General features: G+C 34.9%; 2 protein-coding genes across 5 annotated transcripts in view; one reads left to right on the forward strand and one right to left on the reverse strand.

The window, feature by feature from the left end:
* The window catches only part of arrb2a (arrestin, beta 2a), a 24622-nt gene extending 21029 nt beyond the window's left edge, over positions 1–3593 (forward strand). For 2 of the 4 annotated variants that reach the window (XM_037747951.1, XM_037747952.1), the window contains exons 14-17: positions 156–179; positions 1304–1380; positions 2618–2672; positions 2867–3593. In XM_037747951.1, coding sequence (XP_037603879.1) covers positions 156–179; positions 1304–1380; positions 2618–2672; positions 2867–2957 — 247 coding nt within the window. In that variant the 3' untranslated portion in view covers positions 2958–3593. The remainder of the gene's footprint in view (positions 1–155; positions 180–1303; positions 1381–2617; positions 2673–2866) is intronic. The other 2 variants (XM_037747953.1, XM_037747954.1) reach the window with 1 other exon arrangement.
* Positions 3594–14878: 11285 nt separating this feature from the next.
* Positions 14879–21522, reverse strand: part of taf9 (TAF9 RNA polymerase II, TATA box binding protein (TBP)-associated factor) — a 33607-nt gene continuing 26963 nt past the window's right edge. Inside the window, exons 3-8 of the mRNA XM_037749586.1 lie at positions 20060–20141; positions 18365–18501; positions 17377–17511; positions 17216–17297; positions 15805–15906; positions 14879–15292 (exon numbers count right to left, since the gene is read on the reverse strand). Coding sequence (XP_037605514.1) covers positions 15132–15292; positions 15805–15906; positions 17216–17297; positions 17377–17511; positions 18365–18501; positions 20060–20141 — 699 coding nt within the window. The 3' untranslated portion in view covers positions 14879–15131. The remainder of the gene's footprint in view (positions 15293–15804; positions 15907–17215; positions 17298–17376; positions 17512–18364; positions 18502–20059; positions 20142–21522) is intronic.

Raw genomic sequence — 21522 nt, forward strand, 5'->3', positions numbered from 1 at the left:
GCTCCTCACTGTGCTTTGCTTTTAGGTTGTGAACTTGTTGTGAACATGTCGCCTCCTGCTTTTCATTTCATCTCCCCTCTGTGTTTTTGGTTCTTTTGTTTGGCTTCCCTCCTCTTCCTCCACCCTCCTCCCCCTCTGTGTGTCCCCCCCTGCAGGCTGCTGAGAGGCATGTTGGACAGGTAAATGTGACCGACAGCCTCAGTGTTCGTTCAGTCTCAGACATTACCTCTTCCTCTGTGTGTCGCCGACCGCGACTCAGTCGTCTACAACCAGTTTACACCCAGTTAGCCTCTAATTTAATGCAATTTAGGTGTTGTTTTAAATCAGTTCATCGCTTGTTTAAACTGGTTTTAAACAGATTCACACCAGAGAGACCTGGTTTTATATTATACACTGGTTTAAAAAGTATTTTAACAACAGATAGATTGCTTTAAATTAGAGTTTAAAGTAGTATCAACCTGTTTTAAACATATTTAAACCAGTTTAAATTGGTTTTAAATGATAAACTAGTTTAGAAAGTGTTTTAACAACAGATAAATTGCTTTAAATTATAATTAAAGTAGGTTTAGAGTAGTTTTAACTGGTTTTAAACATATTTAAACCAGTTTAAACTGGTTTTAAATGATAAACTAGTTTAGAAAGTGTTTTAACAAAAGATAAATTGCTTTAAATTACAATTAAAGTAGGTTTAAAGTAGTTTTAACTGGTTTTAAATGATAAGCTGGTTTTAAAGGGGTTTTAACGGCAGGCAAATTGCTTTAAATTAGAGCTAAAGTCAGTTTAAAGTAGTATTAACTGGTTTTATACATATTTAAACCAGTTTAAACTGGTTTAAAATGATAAACTGGGAGATAAATTGCTTTAAACCAGAGATAAACTGGATTAAGAACCGGTACAAGTACTCTATTTTAGGCTTTTAATGTGAAACATATTGCAGGAAGTTGAGTTTCACTGATGGTAACTTAATTAAAAAGCTGTAAAATAGAAGTGAGAGGAACTAAAGAGAATAAAATAGTGTTAAACTGAATTAGCCTTCGTGCTAAGCTAGTTTATAATAAATGTTTATAATGAGCACTTTAATATACGAGAGTCATATGATCATCTGAACCCTCCATGTAGCTCTCTGATTGGTTGGCTTCAGCTGTTTTTCACAATAAAAACCTCATGGAAATGGACTCAGCTACTGTGACATCACTTCCTGTTTCCTCATAGCAGAACTAAATATCAATGATTTAAAAACAGGAAGTGGACCGAGCAGTGACTTCCTGCTGAAGTGACGGCGTGTTTGTTTGTTGTTTTTCAGGGACGTGTCGGTGGAGCTGCCGTTCATCTTAATGCATCCTAAACCCGTGGAGCCGCCGCTGTCCCGCCCGCAGTCAGGTGACCTCACAACGCATCATCTTAATATTAACCTGGACATTTAATACCAACAGTCATCAGCTACAGCGAGAGATTCCTCTCTAAGAACGATCATTCAGAGCGCACGCAAACTACTATGGAAAATTAAATTCTGAACATGTGTCTGTCCCGCTGTCCCGCTGTCCCCCTGTCCCCCTGTCCCCGTCCTGAGGGGTTCCTTAGTGGTCCATTTAGGTCCAACCCTTTTTAAGATCTTCATAAATAATGTTGCTGGCAGCTCTCTCATCCACCGGTATGCTGACGACACCGTTCTGTACACATCCGCCTGTATGCTGACGACACAGTTCTGTACACATCCATCCGTATGCTGACGACACCGTTCTGTACACATCCACCCGTATGCTGACGACACCGTTCTATACACATCCATCCGTATGCTGACGACACCGTTCTATACACATCCACCCGTATGCTGACGACACCGTTCTGTACACATCCACCCGTATGCTGACGACACCGTTCTGTACACATCCATCCGTATGCTGACGACACCGTTCTGTACACATCTGGATTATTACAACTTCATCTACAGATTCACTTCCAAGTATTTAACAAACATGTTGGACCAATATGCTGCTTTATGCAAATGATAGGGACGCACTGATACCACTTTATCTCAAACCAAGTACAAGTACTTACATTTGGGTACTCGCCGATACCGAGTACCGATACGAGTACTTCTCTGTGCCTAAAGACCCTCGTTAACAGCCAGCTGGAGGGTGTGAGCGACACACGGCAGGCTGGGGAGTCCCGCATACGAGGCGGTGCACCGCCACCGGCTCTAGGTCGGCTTGGAAAGGCTCGGGGTGAAGGTGGCTCGCGGCCGCAGCTTTACAGTGCTCCCCGCACGGACCTCGCCACACCGTGGACAAAGGACTCGCTGCGGGGAGGGAAGGGGCTCCCTGCTCCCTGCTCCCGGTGCGACTGTTGACCGGGGCGGACTGTCCTCAGTGCGCCCCAACCGCGTCGGGCCCACGTAAAAGGCGCCAGGGGTCTGCGGCGATGTCTGCAACAACGTCTAATCTGAGAACTCTAACTCCGTCAGCCTCGACGTTACGTTACGTAACTCTCCTTCCTCGTCTCCTCTTCATCGTGCACTAAATCTCCATGGAGACCAAGAAGCAGTTTCCATGGAAACAGTGGTGTGACATGCTAATGTGTGTGTGTGTGTGTGTGTGTGTGTGTGTGTGTGTTACAGCTGTGCCAGAGATGGACCCCCCCATCGACACCAATTTGATAGAATTCGACACAAAGTGAGTTTATTATTATTGTTTTATTTATTTCACTTTGTTCCAGACTGACAACACGTCAACAACTATTATTATTATTATTATTATTACTATTATTATTATTATTTTTATTATTAATAATAATAATAATAATAATAATAATAATACTACTAATAATAATAATGAATTAATATGAATTCTTTCTCTCCGTCTCACAGCAGCATCTCCCAGGACGACGACTTCGTCTTCGAGGACTTCGCCCGTCTGCGGCTCAAAGGCGTCGTGGACGACAAAGACGAGGACTGCTAGGAGCTCGCCACCCTTCATACGCTCGCTTCGAAACCACACACACACACACACACACACGCGCACACACACACACACTGTTGACGTTACATTCCCCGGTTGGGGGTGGGGGGTGGATGAGGGCATGTTTGGACGGAGGCAGGGTGGGGGGGGGGGGGATTGGGGGGGTGGTGGGTGGCGGGGCTCGGTGGTGTTCTTCCTCTCTTGCTTCAGCCATTTCGTCACGCCGCCGCTGCCGCCATTTTTTCTCTCCATCCGTCTTTCTGTGTTTCTCTTCTTCGCTGAGAAGCTCTAAATGTTGAGCAGCTGCAGGACAGATGTTGGATGTTGGATGTTGGATGTTGGCGGCCGGAAGCTCTGAAGGAAGCATCGATGTAGGAAGCCGCCGCGGCAGCACTCGTCTCGCTTTTACTTTGAAATGTCGTTTGAATGTTGACCGTTTCCTGCGGCGCGACGATCACCGTCTTGTACAAACAGAATATATATTTGAAACATAGAAAAAAACTAATCTTCTACGAGCAGTTTGAGGTCTGTGTCCGGTGGTGATCGCCGCTTCTCTTCCAGTTCAAACACTGTAGACGCTTCTTACATCACGGCGAGGGGAGGACGCACACACACACACACTCACACACACACACACACACACACACACACACACACACACACTCGGCAGTCTTACTCAGATTTCACCAGCATCCACTCTCGACTCTCTGAACCCTGTCGTACATTTTGTAAAATGTCTGTTCTGTCAGCCGCACTGTTTCTTTTTCTTTTATTTTGAAAGAGCCATTCCAGCGTTGACGGAGTTTCCTGTTTTTATTTAAAACTCCGTCTGGAGTCAAGCGATCAGTTGAAATCATTCTGTAGTTCTTTACGTCACTCAGCTGTTAAATGAAGCCGACTAAACATTTCTTCTCAGAGTTCAGACGTAACGTCGTCGCCTCTCTTCTTCTTCTTCTTCTTCTTCGTTGGTTTGGTGCGTTTTTATTTACAGTTCCACGTTTTCTACTAAAGGTCGAGGTTAGAACGAGCGAGCACAAACTCTGATGACGCTGGAATCGTTTTTTAAACTCTGATCAGACTTTAGACCTCGAGTCCTTCGACTTGTTCCGATTAATCGAGGAGTGTTGCTCAGCAGATATTTATGACGGAGCATCAGGAACACTGTAGGTAAAAAGAATATTTAAAAAGGACGAAGCTGAGAAACAATAAATCACAAAAACAACTTGAAGTTTCTCTGAGATTATAAGGTTCTAAAGAAAAAAGAAAAAACTCTAAAATGTAATATTCCTTGAGATTATAAAGTCATAAATTTATGGGAAAAAAACTTTAATATTCTGTGATTATAAAGTTTCCATAAATTTACAAGAAAAAATTAAATATAATACTTCCAAGATAAAAGTCGTAAATTTACAAGAAAAAAAAATTCACAAATTTACGAGAAAGAAACTTGAATTTTCTCTGAGATTATAAAGTCATAAATTTATGGGAAAGAAAAGTTAATATTCTTTGAGATCATAGTCATAAATTTACAAGAAAAAAACTCACAAATTTACGAGAAAAAAACTTTAATATTCTGAGTTTATAAATTCACAAATCTACCGTACAAAATGTAATATTCTGAGATTATAAAGTTTCCATAAATTTAAAAGAAAAAACTCACAAATTTTCTCGTTAAATTAATTAATTAAATCTCGTAATTTGTCAAAATATTTTTAAAAAAATCTCAGAAATTTTTGTTTTTTTTCCTCAGAAATTTACCACTTTAATTTTGGAAATATTACATTTCTTTTCTCGTAAATTTGTGAATTTTTGTTCTCGTAAATTTAAGACTTTATAATATTATTATAGAATATTGTAATTCTTTTCCTATAAATGTACGACTTTAATCTTGAATATTCCCCCCCCCCCGCGGCTCTGTGAGGTTTATGTTTCTCCCTCCGGTGCTCCTGATACTCCGTCGTTTGATCTGATCATCTGGTGTGAACCGATCCGGTTTCTGTCAGTTTGGTTCTCTTTACAACCGACCGACCGGCGGAGTGGGTTTCTGAAACCGAGTTGCTCTTAACGTCACTTCTTTACTTCTTTACTTCTTCAGTTCTTCAGTTCTTTAAAGCTGAAGCTGGATTCTAGTGTCAGAGCAGTAGAGTCTGTTTCTACTGTCAGAGCAGTAGAGTCTGTTTCTAGTGTGTTTTATCAGACCAGCTGTTTTAAAGCGTCACCATCAGCCTGTTAAAGGGAAACACTGCTGCTGTTCTTCTTCGTTGGTTCTTCGTCTCTCACCGATCGACCCGATCAACTCGATCGACCCGATCGGCCCGATCGGCCCGATCGACCTTCAGCAGATCACTTTAGATCCGTTCAGTTTGTTTTCTCGTCGTGTGTTCAGTAACTTCTGTAAACTGCTTCGTGCCTTCTCGATATCTCTGCTGCCAATAAGAGAAACTCTTTTAATGACCAGTTTAATTGTTTTTGTGATTATTATTGTGACTGAAAACTGAATCTGTAGTTCTTGTTTTTTTGTTCCTCTGTAGTAAATGACAGGAAACGACTTAAAGTCAAACTAATGATCCCGTACTTAACGTAATTATAATGAAGTGTTATTGTTTATTATCTTTCCATAAAGTCCAACTAAAGTCTGATTTTAGAAATCCACAGTTCTGATGTCTAAATGAATTTCAAATGAATTCTAGTAAATAAAAAAACATCTGATTTTAAAATGCCAAATATTGAGATAAATCATTTTCATTTTGTGATAATTAATAGAATAATAATTCATTAATTAATCTGTAATTAAAATGCGTCATGAATTCCAGTGAAAGTTCGACTGACTTCGAGTTGATCAAACCGATTCTTTATATTTATTATAACAGATTTATCTTCTATTAATCTCCTCTTTTATTTCTTCAATATTAAGACTTTGTTTTCATAAAACTACTCCTTTAGTCTCGTAGGTTAGTTTCTTCTCTAGAGGACTGTTTGCCTTGTAAAATTACAACATTTTATTTTTACTGTTTCGTGACTGTTGACTGACTTTATTCACAAATTTATCATTTTTAATCTCAGAACAACTCAAAATAATTCAACTTAATTCTTAAACTCCTTTTCTTTTCTTTTTTTTTTTAAATTTCATCACCGGCTTTTAAGGTCGACGTCGTGACAAAATATATCATAAGTGTAAACGTACAAATTTATTTCCGGAATATTAACGACTTAATTCCTAAAATATTTCAACATTGTTCTTGTAAATTACTTTATTGTTAATATTTAGCCCTTTTCTCACAAAATGTATATATTCTTGTAAAATTTGACTTTATTCTCCAAATGTTTCTGGTAAACTCTCTAAACAACACGAGATCTACGTCTCGATGCCGCGTCACAAAATATTTATTTACATTATATTTTGATGTTGTTCCCGGAAAATGTTTTAATTCTCAATATTTGGCCTTTTCTCGTAAAATCAGGAGAATATGATATTATGACTTTTTCTTATACAATACAACTTAATGTTTTTCCCCACATCATCGTGACTTTATAATACTAGTAATACTAGTAGTAATACTAGTATTACTAGTAATACTCCTCTGAGAGTACAACCTGCCGTGGTTCAGACGTATCAGTAGCAGGAACTTAGAATACAATCGGCCAAATTATCAAAGTGCCAGAAAACAGAGAATGAGAGAAAACAAACAAACAGCACCAGTGATTCCCTTCAGATCCTCTTCATCCTCCTCCTCTACTTCCTCCTCCTCCTCTTCCTCCTCCTCCTCTTCTTCCTCCTCCTCTTCCTCCTCCTACTCTTCCTCCTCCTCTTCTTCCTCTTCTTCCTCCTCCTCTTCCTCCTCTTCCTCCTCCTCCTTCTTCCTCTTCTTCCTCCTCCTCTTCCTCCTCCTCCTCTTCTTCCTCTTCTTCCTCCTCTTCCTCTTCTTCCTCCTCCTCTTCCTCCTCCTCCTCTTCTTCCTCTTCTTCCTCCTCCTCTTCCTCCTCCTCCTTCTTCCTCTTCTTCCTCCTCCTCTTCCTCCTCCTCCTCTTCTTCCTCCTCTTCCTCCTCCTCCTTCCTCTTCCTCCTCCTCTTCTTCCTCCTCCTCCTCCTCTTCCTCCTCCTCTTCCTCTTCTTCCTCCTCCTCCTCCTCTTCTTCCTCCTCTTCTTCTTCCTCCTCCTCCTCTTCCTCTTCCTCCTCCTCCTCTTCCTTCTCCTCCTCCTCTTCCTCCTCCTCTCCTGACCTTCGTCCATGCTTTCATCATGTTTATTAGTCCTCATTGCAGCTCAGTCCAGATGTGAAGGACTTCAGCAGCTCGTCTTCTTTCTGTGTTTATTCTTAAAAACATCTGAAAGTCGTCAAATCTCTTAAATGTAAACATCGATCAACGTTTCCAACGACTCTCTCACTCTCTCACTCTCTCACTCTCTCACTCTTCCACTCTTCCACTCTTCTTTCATCAGACGTTCTTCTTTGCTCTTCCTTCAGGAGACACAGAAGACGTTTTCTTTGACCATTAATAGAAATAGTTTGTCGTGTTCTCGAAGCTTCACACAAACTAGCAAACTTTGATTTGTGTTTTATTTTGAAAAGCTGCCAGAACTCCCTCCCTTCCTCCTTCAGTCATGACCGCTGCGACCCAGAAGGGCAGAAGAAGAACCCGACACACGGAGCATGTTTTCAGTTAGTTTTTTATTTTCCAAGCAGTGCTGTGAATCGTACGAGCTGTGATTCTGTCCTTACTTTGTCGTGCATTGTGGGGTAACTTTTGCTAAGTGTGAAAATATTTTGACAAGTGCCACGCCCCGGCCTGTGCGATGCTTACCATAATGTCTATAAAACAGGAAGTGATTTCTGCTGGTGGGACGAACACCAGAACAGATAGAATTATGATTATTATGCTTCTGATTATTATTATTATGGTGACTATTATTATTATATTATTATTATTATTATTATTATTATTACTTCTACTGTATCATCATTGCGACCATGATTATTTTCATAATCATTTAAGAGTCTATTGTTTTGCCATGTATTTTTTATTTTGAGATTTTTATTTTAGTTTTCTTTTTATTATTAAAGGTAAAATGAACTAACAGATCCTGCTGCTGTGTGGTGCTTCTGCAGTTAGTTAGTGACTGTACAAACACATCCACGTTCAACTTGTTCCATGTTTAGGTGACATTTAAACGTTATTTTAACAGCTTGTAAATGACTATACTTCAACATGAAGCAGGTCCCGACTGAATGCTGAAATATGGTCATTTAATGTTGATTAAAGAGAATTTAAATGTCACCGAGACGATGAAAGAATCTAATTGTTCAACCACATTTAGCCCAGTCTGGTTCCTTCGAGTCTATGGAGGACGAAACCTGCCAAAATAATAAATAAATAAATGACTCAATAGATAAATAAATTAATTAATACATAAAGGACTAAATATGCCATTAAATGTTGAAAAAATAATATTAAAACTAAATGTAGCAACATATATTTTTACATTCATTCATTTATTGATAAAATGTGAAAATTTCTGTTTTAATTTGCTTTATTTATTTATCTTTGTACTAATTCCCTAATTTATTTACTCTTCTGTTTAATTTTCCTTTTTATTTATTTTTATTAATTTTTAAATTAATTTTTATGTATTTTTTTTTAAATTTATTTGTCATTTATTTATTTCTAAATTTATTTTATATTTATTTCTAAATGTATGTATTTATTTATTTCTGCACGGTTTTCCTTTTGCATTTCACTCCCGTTATTTCCCCAAACTTATTTGTGTATTCTTTCCTTTATACATTTATTTCAGCTACCTTTAAGAACGTATCTCCTCGTGTTGTTTTGATGACGTCATGTCCGGTCTGCAGTAGGAGCTCACCTGTAGTGATCACCTGACAGGATGTTGTTAGTCAACAGGTGTGAGCCTCGTGCAGGTGAAGACTCTGTTACAGAACAGTTCATCACGAGAATAGATTAAAGTTGTTCATATTATAACCGACCAGAACCAGAACCAGAACCAGAACCACGGCTGGAGCTCTGACAGTCTTTACCCGGACCCTGGTGGCCTGGAGCCGGGGAGAGAGGCTGGGTCGCTGCTCTGGTTCCACTAGAGTCTACTAGAACCTCCTGCTGCAGAGAACCTCCGGATGTCTCCTCTCAGGTTGGTTACTCCTCCGTTACTCCTCCGTTACTTCTCTGTTACTCAATACTCAATTTTAAGAAAAAAAAGTCATAGTATTGTATGTCGAAAAATGTTATGAAAAAAAGTCATAGTATAGTATGTCGAAAAATTTCATGAAAAAGAAGTCATAGTATTGTATGTTGAAAAATTTCATTAAAAATTTCATGAAAAAGAAGTCATAGTATTGTATGTTGAAAAATTTCATGAAAAAAAAGTCATAGTATTGTATGTTGAAAAATTTCATGAAAAATTTCATGAAAAAAAAGTCATAGTATTGTATGTCGAAAAATTTCATGAAAAAAAAGTCATAGTATTATGTTGAAAAGTTTCATGAAAAATTTCATGAAAAAGAAGTCATAGTATTGTATGTTGAAAGATTTCATGAAAAAAAGTCATAGTATTGTATGTTGAAAAATTTCATGAAAAAAATTCATAGTATAGTATGTTGAAAAATTTCATGAAAAATTTCATGAAAAAAAAGTCATAGTATTGTATGTCGAAAAATTTCATGAAAAAAATTCATAGTATAGTATGTTGAAAAATTTCATGAAAAATTTCATGAAAAAAAAGTCATAGTATAGTATGTCGAAAAATTTCATGAAAAAAAGTCATAGTATAGTATGTCGAAAAATTTCATGAAAAAGAAGTCATAGTATTGTATGTCGAAAAATTTCATGAAAGAAAAGTCATAGTATAGTATGTCGAAAAATTTCATGAAAAAGAAGTCATAGTATTGTATGTTGAAAAATTTCATGAAAAAAAAGTCGTAGTATTGTATGTTGAAAAATTTCATGAAAAATTTCATGAAAAAAAAGTCATAGTATTGTATGTCGAAAAATTTCATGAAAAAAAAGTCATAGTATAGTATGTCGAAAAATTTCATGAAAAAGAAGTCATAGTATTGTATGTTGAAAAATTTCATGAAAAATTTCATGAAAAAAAAGTCATAGTATAGTATGTCGAAAAATTTCATTAAAAAGAAGTCATAGTATTGTATGTTGAAAAATTTCATGAAAAAAAAGTCATAGTATAGTATGTCGAAAAATTTCATTAAAAAGAAGTCATAGTATTGTATGTTGAAAAATTTCATGAAAAATTTCATGAAAAAAAAGTCATAGTATTGTATGTTGAAAAATTTCATGAAAAAAAGTCATAGTATAGTATGTCGAAAAATTTCATGAAAAAAAGTCATAGTATTGTATGTCAAAAAATTTCATGAAAAAAAAGTCATAGTATAGTATGTTGAAAAATTTCATGAAAAAAAGTCATAGTATAGTATGTCGAAAAATTTCATGAAAAAGAAGTCATAGTATTGTATGTTGAAAAATTTCATGAAAAATTTCATGAAAAAAAAGTCATAGTATTGTATGTTGAAAATTTCATGAAAAAGAAGTCATAGTATTGTATGTTGAAAAATTTCATGAAAAATTTCATGAAAAAAAAGTCATAGTATTGTATGTCGAAAAATTTCATGAAAAAAAAGTCATAGTATTGTATGTTGAAAAATTTCATGAAAAAAAAGTCATAGTATAGTATGTCGAAAAATTTCATGAAAAAGAAGTCATAGTATTGTATGTTGAAAAATTTCATGAAAAAAAAGTCGTAGTATTGTATGTTGAAAAATTTCATGAAAAATTTCATGAAAAAAAAGTCATAGTATTGTATGTCGAAAAATTTCATGAAAAAAAGTCATAGTATAGTATGTCGAAAAATTTCATGAAAAAGAAGTCATAGTATTGTATGTTGAAAAATTTCATGAAAAAAAAGTCGTAGTATTGTATGTTGAAAAATTTCATGAAAAATTTCATGAAAAAAAAGTCATAGTATTGTATGTTGAAAAATTTCATGAAAAAAAAGTCATAGTATAGTATGTTGAAAAATTTCATGAAAAAAAGTCATAGTATAGTATGTCGAAAAATTTCATGAAAAAGAAGTCATAGTATTGTATGTTGAAAAATTTCATGAAAAAAAAGTCGTAGTATTGTATGTTGAAAAATTTCATGAAAAATTTCATGAAAAAAAAGTCATAGTATTGTATGTCGAAAAATTTCATGAAAAAAAGTCATAGTATAGTATGTCGAAAAATTTCATGAAAAAGAAGTCATAGTATTGTATGTTGAAAAATTTCATGAAAAATTTCATGAAAAAAAAGTCATAGTATTGTATGTTGAAAAATTTCATGAAAAAAAAGTCATAGTATAGTATGTCGAAAAATTTCATTAAAAAGAAGTCATAGTATTGTATGTTGAAAAATTTCATGAAAAATTTCATGAAAAAAAAGTCATAGTATTGTATGTTGAAAAATTTCATGAAAAAAAAGTCATAGTATAGTATGTCGAAAAATTTCATGAAAAAAAGTCATAGTATAGTATGTCGAAAATTTCATGAAAAAAAGTCATAGTATAGTATGTCGAAAAATTTCATGAAAAAGAAGTCATAGTATTGTATGTTGAAAAATTTCATGAAAAATTTCATGAAAAAAAAGTCATAGTATTGTATGTTGAAAAATTTCATGAAAAAGAAGTCATAGTATTGTATGTTGAAAAATTTCATGAAAAATTTCATGAAAAAAAAGTCATAGTATAGTATGTTGAAAAATTTCATGAAAAAGAAGTCATAGTATTGTATGTTGAAAAATTTCATGAAAAATTTCATGAAAAAAAGTCATAGTATAGTATGTCGAAAAATTTCATGAAAAAGAAGTCATAGTATTGTATGTTGAAAAATTTCATGAAAAATTTCATGAAAAAAAAGTCATAGTATAGTATGTCGAAAAATTTCATTAAAAAGAAGTCATAGTATTGTATGTTGAAAAATTTCATGAAAAATTTCATGAAAAAAAAGTCATAGTATTGTATGTTGAAAAATTTCATGAAAAAAAAGTCATAGTATAGTATGTCGAAAAATTTCATGAAAAAAAGTCATAGTATAGTATGTCGAAAAATTTCATGAAAAAAAGTCATAGTATAGTATGTCGAAAAATTTCATGAAAAAGAAGTCATAGTATTGTATGTTGAAAAATTTCATGAAAAATTTCATGAAAAAAAAGTCATAGTATTGTATGTTGAAAAATTTCATGAAAAAGAAGTCATAGTATTGTATGTTGAAAAATTTCATGAAAAAAAAGTCGTAGTATTGTATGTTGAAAAATTTCATGAAAAATTTCATGAAAAAAAAGTCATAGTATTGTATGTCGAAAAATTTCATGAAAAAAAGTCATAGTATAGTATGTCGAAAAATTTCATGAAAAAGAAGTCATAGTATTGTATGTTGAAAAATTTCATGAAAAATTTCATGAAAAAAAAGTCATAGTATTGTATGTTGAAAAATTTCATGAAAAAAAAGTCATAGTATAGTATGTCGAAAAATTTCATGAAAAAAAGTCATAGTATAGTATGTCGAAAAATTTCATGAAAAAAAGTCATAGTATAGTATGTCGAAAAATTTCATGAAAAAGAAGTCATAGTATTGTATGTTGAAAAATTTCATGAAAAATTTCATGAAAAAAAAGTCATAGTATTGTATGTTGAAAAATTTCATGAAAAAGAAGTCATAGTATTGTATGTTGAAAAATTTCATGAAAAATTTCATGAAAAAAAAGTCATAGTATAGTATGTTGAAAAATTTCATGAAAAAGAAGTCATAGTATTGTATGTTGAAAAATTTCATGAAAAATTTCATGAAAAAAAGTCATAGTATAGTATGTCGAAAAATTTCATGAAAAAGAAGTCATAGTATTGTATGTTGAAAAATTTCATGAAAAATTTCATGAAAAAAAAGTCATAGTATTGTATGTTGAAAAATTTCATGAAAAAAAAGTCATAGTATAGTATGTCGAAAAATTTCATTAAAAAGAAGTCATAGTATTGTATGTTGAAAAATTTCATGAAAAATTTCATGAAAAAAAAGTCATAGTATTGTATGTTGAAAAATTTCATGAAAAAAAAGTCATAGTATAGTATGTCGAAAAATTTCATGAAAAAAAGTCATAGTATAGTATGTCGAAAAATTTCATGAAAAAAAGTCATAGTATAGTATGTCGAAAAATTTCATGAAAAAGAAGTCATAGTATTGTATGTTGAAAAATTTCATGAAAAATTTCATGAAAAAAAGTCATAGTATTGTATGTTGAAAAATTTCATGAAAAATTTCATGAAAAAGAAGTCATAGTATAGTATGTCGAAAAATTTCATGAAAAAAAAGTCATAGTATTGTATGTTGAAAAATTTCATGAAAAATTTCATGAAAAAAAGTCATAGTATAGTATGTCGAAAAATTTCATGAAAAAGAAGTCATAGTATTGTATGTTGAAAAATTTCATGAAAAAAAAGTCGTAGTATTGTATGTTGAAAAATTTCATGAAAAATTTCATGAAAAAAAAGTCATAGTATTGTATGTTGAAAAATTTCATGAAAAAAAGTCATAGTATAGTATGTCGAAAAATTTCATGAAAAAGAAGTCATAGTATTGTATGTTGAAAATTTCATGAAAAAAAAGTCGTAGTATTGTATGTTGAAAAATTTCATGAAAAATTTCATGAAAAAAAAGTCATAGTATTGTATGTCGAAAAATTTCATGAAAAAAAGTCATAGTATAGTATGTCGAAAAATTTCATGAAAAAGAAGTCATAGTATTGTATGTTGAAAAATTTCATGAAAAATTTCATGAAAAAGAAGTCATAGTATTGTATGTTGAAAAATTTCATGAAAAAAAAGTCATAGTATTGTATGTCGAAAAATTTCATTAAAAAGAAGTCATAGTATTGTATGTTGAAAAATTTCATGAAAAATTTCATGAAAAAAAAGTCATAGTATTGTATGTTGAAAAATTTCATGAAAAAAAGTCATAGTATAGTATGTCGAAAAATTTCATGAAAAAAAGTCATAGTATAGTATGTCGAAAAATTTCATGAAAAAAAGTCATAGTATAGTATGTCGAAAAATTTCATGAAAAAGAAGTCATAGTATTGTATGTTGAAAAATTTCATGAAAAATTTCATGAAAAAAAAGTCATAGTATTGTATGTTGAAAAATTTCATGAAAAAGAAGTCATAGTATTGTATGTTGAAAAATTTCATGAAAAATTTCATGAAAAAAAAGTCATAGTATAGTATGTTGAAAAATTTCATGAAAAAGAAGTCATAGTATTGTATGTTGAAAAATTTCATGAAAAATTTCATGAAAAAAAGTCATAGTATTGTATGTTGAAAAATTTCATGAAAAAAAAGTCATAGTATAGTATGTCGAAAAATTTCATTAAAAAGAAGTCATAGTATTGTATGTTGAAAAATTTCATGAAAAATTTCATGAAAAAAAAGTCATAGTATTGTATGTCGAAAAATTTCATGAAAAAGAAGTCATAGTATTGTATGTTGAAAAATTTCATGAAAAATTTCATGAAAAAAAAGTCATAGTATTGTATGTTGAAAAATTTCATGAAAAAGAAGTCATAGTATTGTATGTTGAAAAATTTCATGAAAAATTTCATGAAAAAAAAGTCATAGTATAGTATGTTGAAAAATTTCATGAAAAAGAAGTCATAGTATTGTATGTTGAAAAATTTCATGAAAAATTTCATGAAAAAGAAGTCATAGTATAGTATGTCGAAAAAATATAAAAAAAGGAAAGAACAAAAGGCATACTATGTTGTAAAAGGTTTATGGGATACATACTATGACTATTAATGATAATATTCACCAGGTGGTGTTTTCCTGTAACGCAGTGTGAGTAAAGTAATAAAAACATGATCAGGTGAGATTTTCTTTGAACGTAGTTTATTGTAAATCAGTGGAACATCAGAGCTTCAGGGTGAATCCAGTCTGAGGTGAGACCTCCCAGCAGACTGGTAGTACTGGTTGACTCCCAGTCTGAACCCACAGGTCTTCTCTGGTTGAACTCTAACTACCCGGTGTGTCTGCTGAGGACAGCAGCAGGGGTCAAACCTAGTTCTGTATTTTTTAAAGAATATTAAAAAGGTGAATTTAAAAAAAGAAATCTTCAGTCACGCCGTCATAAAGCGTCGTAGTCATCGTCGTCTTCGTGCTTCCTCTTCAGCGAGTCGCCGCCGCCGGAGTTCTGCGACACCATGTTGGTGGTGATGAGGATGTTCTTGGAGCCGATCAGAGACGGGTTGATGAGGACGTTGGAGACGGCCGGCGTGGACGGCGTGGCTGTCGGGACGAGAAGAGCAGCGAGAGGTTCTTTTAGTCTACGTGTTCACTGACGACAGGTCAGAGTTAATCAGAGAGTGAGATAGTTAGTCAGAGAGAGAGAGAGTTTATCAAACTGATCAAAAACAAACAGTAAATACTATTAATATGTACAAAGCTAAACTAACATAAAGTAGAACACTTCTTATTTCTTGGTTTCAGACCTTCAGGTTGTTTCTTTAATAAAAACTTTGTATTCCTCATTTTAAACTCACATTTTGTTTAACTCTGATTCTGTGACATTTTGTGTTTTATGTTTTTATTTAGTTTACAATATTTTATCTGCAAACTATTTTGTCCAAAACGCTGATAATGAAATGTTAAATGTTGACTTCCTGGTTAAATAAAGATGAATTAAACAGCTTTCCTCTGAACTTCAGCCCTTTGATTTAAACATACTGGTGTCAGTGGTTGACCTCTGACCTCTGACTAGCACATGTTAAACGAGTCACTGGGAGGAAACAGTCTCTTACTGGTTTTGGTGGTGGCCGTCTGAGAGGGCGGTGGGATCTGCACGGTGAACCTCTGACCCGTCAGAGACACTGGAGTTCCCACTTTAGTGACAGACGGAGTTCCTGTGGAGAAAACACTGGTCAGAACACACTGGACCAGTACAGTACCACTGGGACCACTGGGACTACTGGGACCACTGGGACCACTGGGACCGCTGGGACGACGGCGCTGGACAAATCACCTCCACTGAGCAGAACCGTCACATTTGATTCACAGAACATGTAATTAATGGATCCCACTGCTGACGCTTTCAGGCTGAGTTTCAGGTGAAAGTATAAACCTCATCCAGCGTTCAAAGTCGTCACATTCAAATAAAATCAAGCACAAATTAAATTTAAAATCAACACGTTAGCTGATCCAGCAGCTGAGAAGACTCTTGTACAACGACAGACTCTTTTTAAATCACGGAGTAAAGCCTGAACAATCTGATGAAAGTTATGAAAAATGGACGCTGCAGTTTCCTAAAGCCGAAGACGATGTCTTCAAACATCTGGTTTAAAACGTAAAGATGTTCAATTTAATATTATAATAAGAAGAAGAAAATAAGGAAATCCCCAAAACTGAGAGGCTGAACTCAGATCATCAGATAATCAGATCATGTTTAGCTAGATTCTGCTTGAAAAATTAAGGATTATTTGATTAATTTTCTGTCGATCAACAAATTAATGAATTAGTTAAAGTTAGTTAATTTATTAAAAGGATTAATTGATTGTTTCTGATAAGAGATTAATAATGTGGGTATTTTAATGAATGACTTAGAGCCGGATCTAAAAGAAATTACAAATTCATCTCTTAAACGTTTAAATATAGTTGGGTTATGAAGTAGCAGGTGACCTTCTCTTCCAGTTAGAGTGCCTACATTTCCCAGAATTCCTTTTTGACGACTGCGTTGAGCCTGTTGCATTCAAAAAAATATATAATTTTTTCGATTTACTATGACTTTTTTATTTTTTTTACTTTTTTCGACATACTATACTGTGACTTTTTTTAAACTCTTTTTTGATGAACAGCAGAAAAACTATTAAAAGAAATCTGTTCCTTACCAACTAGATATAAACTTTACAGTCAAAAACATGTTAATTTAATAATTTAAACATGATATAAACACCTCCAGTGTCCTGCCTTCACCTGATGTCTCTCAGCGATCCTCTGCGTAAAATAAAAACATACTACACTGATATTCTCTCCGTCACCACGACTCATGAGCTTCCACTCTTTCACTTAGAGTGCCTACATTACCCAGAATTCCCTGTGACAACAACACACTGGCCTTTATGCCTTTGTAAACAGAAGCTCCAGTTCGCCCCCTACAGCCTCACCGCTGCGTTACAGAGACTCTGGTTTACAGCAGAGTACAGAGTAGAGACTCACCGAGGGTCGGCGTGCTCGGTCTGCTGGAGACGGCGCCTACGCTGAGGCGAGGCACCGATATCCTGCCGGCAGACGACGACACCTGGAAGGAAACAAACAACAGATGAGTACTGGGATCTAACCGGTAAAGTAGAATACCAGAACAGAAGAGAAGTCTTTACCTTCTTCTGTACGGTCTTGAGTCGGTAGTTGGGCGCCGTCAGACAGTAGCGGTCTGGAGGAAGTCGGGGTCCGGTGTACGGTTTGATCAGCGGGAGAGGAGTCTGGTTCTTCTGCCTCGCCACCTCCAACAGGAACTGGACACGGAGCAGAGCAGGAGGGGACAAAATCAAATACACAACACCGACTGTCCACAGGAATCCTTTCAGAAGAGCAGCACCAACGTTTAGAACAAAGTTCAGTTGTTATGACATTTATAATAAAGTCTTCATAAACATTTTGTGACTTTTGAAAGGACAAATAACATTATTCTTTTTCCAAATGAAACGTGATTCATAAAGAATAAACACACCACGCCACTGAAAACACTCCAGATGTAGCTGCTATCAGCTGCTGGTCAACTACAGTTACACAGTTTGGATTTATCGGTTTGCTGCTCAGATGCATAGAAGCATGAGTGAAGCTGCACAGGATGACCTTTGACCTCTGACCTGCAGCTTCTCCTATAGTCAGACTTCATATTCTCGTTTTAGCAACCTTCTTTTTTTAACACAATAATGAAGTTATTTCTCAAAGAAATGTTGGTGAACAGGTCAGCTGCTCAACATCATCAGGAAACAGGATATCAGACTGAATATCATAGAAATGCCAAAATAAACTGGAGGACTTTAAGAACATTCAGCTGATTTGTAACTCGATCTCATTAAAAGCTTAAGAGGCTCCATCTAGTGGTGTAACCGAACACTACAGTACATCTACACACCGTCTTCTGACAGCTACACCACACGTCCCTCGTCTTCTGTGTTATCGGTTAATATATCCTTAATCTGTTCAATCATTCAGAGTAATTAACCGATAAGCTGCCTCAGCACAACGAGACGTAGAGTGTAGCAGATAGAAGAGCGGCGAGCCGGCGGACGTCATCAACATTAACTGTGATCAGCAGCTCAGAGGAGGAACACCGTGAACACGGCGGCGGTGGAAGCTTACGTCTCGTGGTGGCGGCGAGGTGAACGACTGGTCCATGCGGCACTGGATCGCCAGTTTGATGTCGTCGGCGTCCACGCTGGACTTCTTGGCGTGCGTGGCGTAGATTTTGGCGTCCTCGATGATGGTCGTCACGTATCCTGAGAACAGACACAGCAGCTGTTTTATTGATTGATCTACTGACCAGCTTCATGCTCTGCAGTTTGCCATGTTATGATGTGAGCATATTGTTTTATGCTAAATGCAGTACCTGTGAGGGTTTCTGGATCAATATCTGTCATTGTTTTGTGTTCGTTGATTTACAATAATAAATATATACATACATTTACATAAAGCAGCATATTTGTCCACTCCCATGTTGATAAGAATATTAAATACTGGACTAATCTCCCTTTAAGGTTCATTTAGATCAGATAAAAAAAGTGTGATTAATCACGATTAAATATATTAATTGATTGATAGCCTTAATAATAATAATAATAATAATAATAATAACAATAATAATAAATAAACAACAAGAGAAACACAAAATTTGTACGACAATGAGCTTCTTTTGCCTACGTTCAATAAAAGTGCCTCTGTGTCATTGGTTCCAATTTGCTGGAGTTTTATGGAGGACGGAACCTGACAAAATAAAAAATAAATTAATAAATAAATGAATCGATAAATAAATAAACTTGTCATTAAATGTATCAAAAATAATATTACAAATAAATGTAGCCATTAATTAATTGATCAAATGTGACATTAATTGATATTTCTGTTTTAATCATCTTCTTTATTTATCCATCTTTGTATTAATTCCCTTATTTATTTACTCTTGTTTAATTTTCCCCTTTTATTTATGTATGCATTTTATTTAATGAATTTTCAAATGTATTTATTTATTTTTGCATTTATTTTTTAATCATCAATTTATTCCTTTACTTATCTTTGCAATAATTCCCATATTTATTTATTCTTTAGTTTAGTTTTCCTTTTTATTTATTTATGTATTATTTTTCAATTTATTTTTTATTTATCAATTTATTTTTGCACTTATTTTCTTATTTATTTTATATTTATCTTTAAATGTATTTATTCACGTATTTCTGCATTTATTTAGCTTTTTATTCCTGAACGATTTTCCCTTTGCATTTCACCCTTATTTATTTACCCAAACTTATTTATTTGTATTCTTTTCTTTACACATTTCTGCCTCATTATGCAAATGAGTGAGCTGTCACTCAACATGTGTCATCATGGGGCCAGAGTGCATGACTATATGCTAGCTATACATAAATAAATAAGAGGGAACATTTAACAGAAGAGTAAATAAATAAGGGAATTAATACGAAGTTAAATAAATAAAGAAGCTAATTAAAACAGAAATATCCATTTATTTAGCATTTTATCAATTAATGCCTAGATTTATTTTTTATATTATTTGGCTGCATTTAATGACATATTCATTTATTTATCGAGTTATTTATTTATTTATTTTGGCAGGTTCTGTCAAACCTGTTTCCTTTCACATAAAACATTTGCAAAGCTGATTTATTAATCCTTCATTGTTTACATCCATGTTTACTAGCTTTCAGTCTTCTTCTTCCTCTAAATAAAGCCCTATGGTGCTACTAAAGGTCTAAAGGGAACCTTTGTGTTGGTTACAGGCAGCTCATCAGCTCTCCACGTATAGAAACAGATGTTTTAACTCACTGTAGGTGAACTCCAACATCTGGTTGATGACTCGAGGCTCGTACTCGGTGATCCCCATGTCCTTCAGGATCTGGATCATCACCTGCAACACACCGTTAACATCCATCAGACGACATAATGACAGCACACCGTTAACATCCATCAGACGACATAATGACAGCACACCGTTATGACGTGATGTGATGACAGCACACCGTTAACATTCATCAGACGACGTGATGACAGCACACCGTTAACATCCATCAGACGACGTAATGACAGCACACCGTTAACATCCATCAGACGACATAATGACAGCACACCGTTAACATCCATCAGACGACATAATGACAGCACACCGTTAACATCCATCAGACGATATAATGACAGCACACCGTTAACATCCATCAGACGACATAATGACAGCACACCGTTAACATTCATCAGACGACATAATGACAGCACACCGTTAACATCCATCAGACGACATAATGACAGCACACCGTTAACATCCATGAGACGACATAATGACAGCACACCGTTAACATCCATCAGACGACATAATGACAGCACACCGTTAACATCCATCAGACGACATAATGACAGCACACCGTTAACATCCATCAGACGACATAATGACAGCACACCGTTAACATCCATGAGACGACATAATGACAGCACACCGTTAACATCCATCAGACGACATAATGACAGCACACCGTTAACATCCATCAGACGACATAATGACAGCACACCGTTAACATCCATCAGACGACATAATGACAGCACACCGTTAACATCCATCAGACGACGTGATGACAGCACACCGTTAACATCCATGAGACGACATAATGACAGCACACCGTTAACATCCATCAGACGACATAATGACAGCACACCGTTAACATCCATCAGACGACATAATGACAGCACACCGTTAACATCCATCAGACGACATAATGACAGCACACCGTTAACATCCATCAGACGACATAATGACAGTACACTGTTAACATCCATCAGACGACATAATGACAGCACACCGTTAACATCCATCAGACGACATAATGACAGCACACCGTTAACATCCATCAGACGACATAATGACAGTACACTGTTAACATCCATCAGACGACGTGATGACAGCACACCGTTAACATCCATCAGACGACGTGATGACAGCACACCGTTAACATCCATGAGACGACATAATGACAGCACACCGTTAACATCCATCAGACGACATAATGACAGCACACCGTTAACATCCATCAGACGACATAATGACAGCACACCGTTAACATCCATCAGACGACATAATGACAGCACACCGTTAACATCCATCAGACGACATAATGACAGCACACCGTTAACATTCATCAGACGACATAATGACAGCACACCGTTAACATTCATCAGACGACGTGATGACAGCACACCGTTAACATCCATGAGACGACATAATGACAGCACACCGTTAACAT

The sequence above is a fragment of the Sebastes umbrosus genome, chromosome 17 (assembly GCF_015220745.1).
Source record: "Sebastes umbrosus isolate fSebUmb1 chromosome 17, fSebUmb1.pri, whole genome shotgun sequence".
In the NCBI taxonomy this organism is placed as follows: Eukaryota; Metazoa; Chordata; class Actinopteri; order Perciformes; family Sebastidae; genus Sebastes; species Sebastes umbrosus.